Source organism: Marmota marmota, unplaced genomic scaffold, assembly GCF_001458135.2.
Source record: "Marmota marmota marmota unplaced genomic scaffold, marMar, whole genome shotgun sequence".
Lineage (NCBI taxonomy): Eukaryota > Metazoa > Chordata > Mammalia > Rodentia > Sciuridae > Marmota > Marmota marmota.
Window position 1 is genome coordinate 46082587 of NW_026000174.1, and position 3828 is coordinate 46086414.

General features: G+C 51.3%; 1 protein-coding gene across 1 annotated transcript; it reads left to right on the plus strand.

Annotated features, from left to right (window-relative positions):
- Nucleotides 1-266: 266 nt before the first annotated feature.
- On the plus strand, nucleotides 267-3617 carry Fjx1 (four-jointed box kinase 1). Its single transcript, XM_048788594.1, is given in 2 exon segments — nucleotides 267-445; nucleotides 448-3617. Coding segments are annotated over 2 exon segments (1227 nt in total). The 5' UTR covers nucleotides 267-296; the 3' UTR covers nucleotides 1526-3617.
- Nucleotides 3618-3828: the final 211 nt, after the last annotated feature.

Consider the following 3828-nt stretch of genomic DNA (forward strand, 5'->3'; position numbering starts at 1 on the left):
GATTCCCGGAGTCCCTTGGAAAGGCAAAGCAGGCAACCTCAGAACTCTAGCCCGCAGTGACCGGTGGGGTGAGCGTGGGGTGAGAGAGGGGATGTCGGTTGAAAGTTGTGTGCTACAAAAAGATTCCTCTCCTGGCTGGAGTCACATACTCAGTGGCTCCGACAGATTCCCGGGAATTTACATAAGGCAGCGTGAATCATCCTGAAGAAAGCACAGGGACCCGCCCTGATCCTCGCCTGGCAGCGCCCGGGGCGCGGTGGGGGTCTGTGTTAAGTTTGTGGATCAGGCGCTGCCCCATGCGAAGGGACTGGGCGTTCACCCTCCTCCCCCCCCACCCCCCAGCCAGGGCACGGGGCGGGTCCCTCCAGCCCAGCAGAGTCAGGCTTAGCGCCGCCGGCTCCGACGCCCCGGCGCGGGCTCCGCCAACCCAGCTTCCTCCCGGCCCCTAAGACCCGACCAAGTGTGGGGCCACCTCTCCCTCCTGGAAGGATCCATCGCCGCTTTAAGGGGAAGAAGAGAGGAAGGGGCGGGGGAGCGGGGGGCGGGGAGAGGCGGCGGAGGAGGGGGAGGGGGATCCCCCTCGCTCCCACGTGGTCCGGGCGCCTGTGAATCGCGCCAGCCGGAGGGTCTCACAGCGAAATACAAAAGCAGCTGGGAAGCAGCGGCGAGGCGAGTTCCCAGCGCAGGGCAGAGCGCCGGACAGAGCCCCGCAGCGCCCAGCGGCCGCGATGGGGCTCAGGCGCCCGAAAGCCCCGGAGCCAACAAGCTGCCGGGCCCGCCTCGCCGCCCCGACCCGGGCGCCGGGGCTCGGCTTGAAGCGGCGGCGGCGGCGGCACCGGCGCGGCCNGCTCGGGTGGAGGCTCGGGGCGCTCAGTGGGCGCAGGTGCAGGAGGAACTGCGCGCCGCGCACTGGGCGGAGGGCAGCGTGGTGAGCCTGACGCGCTGGCTGCCCAACCTCACAGACGTGGTGGTGCCAGCGCCCTGGCGCTCAGAGGACGGCCGTTTGCGGCCCCTGCGCGACGCGGGGGGCGAGCTGGCCAACCTCAGCCAAGCGGAGCTGGTGGACCTGGTGCAATGGACCGACCTGATCCTCTTCGACTACCTGACGGCCAACTTCGACCGACTTGTAAGCAACCTCTTCAGCCTGCAATGGGACCCACGCGTTATGCAGCGCGCCACGAGCAACCTGCACCGCGGTCCTGGAGGGGCGCTGGTCTTTCTGGACAATGAGGCGGGCTTAGTACATGGCTACCGGGTGGCAGGCATGTGGGACAAGTATAATGAACCGCTGTTGCAGTCGGTGTGTGTGTTCCGCGAGCGGACCGCGAGGCGCGTCCTGGAGCTGCACCGCGGTCAGGACGCGGCGGCCCGGCTACTGCGCCTCTACCGGCGCCACGAGCCTCGCTTCCCGGAGCTGGCCGCGCTTGCAGACCCCCACGCTCAGCTACTGCAGCGCCGCCTCGACTTCCTCGCCAAGCACATTTTGCACTGCAAGGCCAAGTACGGCCGCCGGCCGGGGACTTAGCGTCACCCTGAGGAAGAGAGGAACAACCGGGACTGGGGTGTGGATGAATGGGGGAAGGGCTGTCGCCCCTGCCACAGCCTGGGACCAGCTGGGCCAACGCCCAGGCAGTGACCTGAGCGCAAAGGTGTTTAAAAACTAATGCTTCACCCATCTGCCCTTTTTTTTTTTTTTTTAATCCCTCGCTTTTTTCCTTTCAAAGTTCTAAGAGGGCGAACTCACCGAGGCTAGAAGTGTAACATTCCCTCCACCCAGCTTATAAAAGGATTCTTTCCTGTGCCGGAGCGGAGACTGGATCCGAAGAAACTGGCTGCTGGGGTTTGTTCCCCGGGTGACGGTCTCTGTGGGAGATGAACCCCATTCTTGGACATCCCCCCCTCCCTTTCCAAAAAAGGAAAACTTCCGTTTGAGCGGTTGAGCTAATTCTTCAATTTCCTACCAAACGCTGTGCTGGTGGCCCCGGAGCAAGGCTGTGACATTGGCTGGTGGAGCCCCCTTCCTGTGTTCTGCCTTTGTTCCAGCGCAGTGATGGTGAGATCACTGTTCAGAGAAGGGGGACAGCTCCCTCCCGATAGGACAAAGAGAGCAAGACCTCCACACCCTGGGGAGTCCTGGAGACCCTGACAATTTGTCTGACTCATTTCTGAAATCTGTTTTGGCCTGAAGGCTATGAATGCACTGAGTCAAATACGAATTGCTTCTTCCTGCCCCTCCCAACTGACCAAAATTTTGACAATGACGATGTTCACCAGAAGAAAAAACAGTTCCATGCACTTTACTTTGTTTTATTTTAATTTTTTATTAAGAAAAACTTTTTTTATTTGATAGAATTTGCCTTCTATGTATATATGTGCATAAATTGTGGTGTAAATATACTAAACAAACTTATATTTCAATAAAAGGGAGTTTAAAATTTAGAATTTTAATTTCTGTGGTTTTATATGTTTGAGGTATCTGATGCCCCATCTGCTTTCAGAATAAGCTTTAAGCTATTTCCCTTGTGGATGTGCTTTTAAAACAAAGGATGCATATCCACTCCATTTGTGACTGAAACTTACAGAATTCAACAAAGACAAGAAGAGCTCATTCTCTCTCCTCACTCAGATGAACCCAGTGCTGGAATTTTGAGTTCAGGGAGAGGTTGGGAGAGAGATGAAGGAAAGGTGTTCTATTTCCTAGTAAATAAAACTGATATGAAAGGATTTCACTGTAATATATTCCTATATGAATCGATTGGTAAACATGATAGAACCAGATGTGTGAACTAAAATATGGCAAATGCCCCCTTCTTAAACTTAACCAGTCACATGCTGCACATTATTTTCAGCGTTGTAATTACTGTGCATCACAATGTGTTCAGATAATAAGCTGAGCACATATTGCAAACAGGTAGAGAAAGTCATAAATTAATTCTTCTCTTTAATCTCCTGGCATAAATTCCATTGCATTTAGGAGACCATAATCTTCAACATCTGGACCCATCCCTTTCTTAAAGAGGTTGTGCTGATTTCCTGGTACTTACTATAGGGTCCCTTCAGAGCAGCCATTGTAAGGTTAAGAAAGTGCACAGTACTTCGTACCTGACATTTGGATCCTTGCTTTTAGGAGACTGCAAACTTAAGAGAATGTTTTTGGATTGTTTGACCTATGGGGGAGAGGATTAGGTTTTGTTTGTTTTATAACCCATTGGTGTTCTATTTTGGCATTTTATTTGGTTTCTGGACCCAAGTGATCTTGCCTATTATCTTCTTTTTGTTAAATGACTTAACTCAAAGGAACTTTTAGTTACAACTTTGTTTTTTATTTGACTGGAATTTGTAAATTTAGAGTTTTATAGATTCACAAAGATATTAAATTTCTGGAGGGGTCCCCTTCTCTGTGCTATAACTGAGTATATAATTTAACTATTTAATATTACCCTATGTTTTCAGTGCCTTGTGCTAAGCTAAATTTTAGCTGAAGGGGAAAAAAAAACATAGTCCCTAAGCTACTGTGTAAGGAAATTTTTCCCCCCACAGGATAGTCACAAAATGTACTGATAATGGCAAATATATCTTATTTAAGACATTATGAGACCTCTGATAATTACACCTTTCAAAAAGAAACACTTTCCATTTCTGATGATTAATAACTATGAGATTTGCTGCCTACATTAATAGAGGCTGCTCCAAGAAAAAAGAAATTTTCAGCAACCTGTATTTTTACCCAACACATTCATCGAGGAAAACAATGAGCAGAAATAAGTTAGAAGTTTCACATGTTGCACAGGAAAGGCACCTCATACAGCTCCAGCTCTGGTGAGTTCT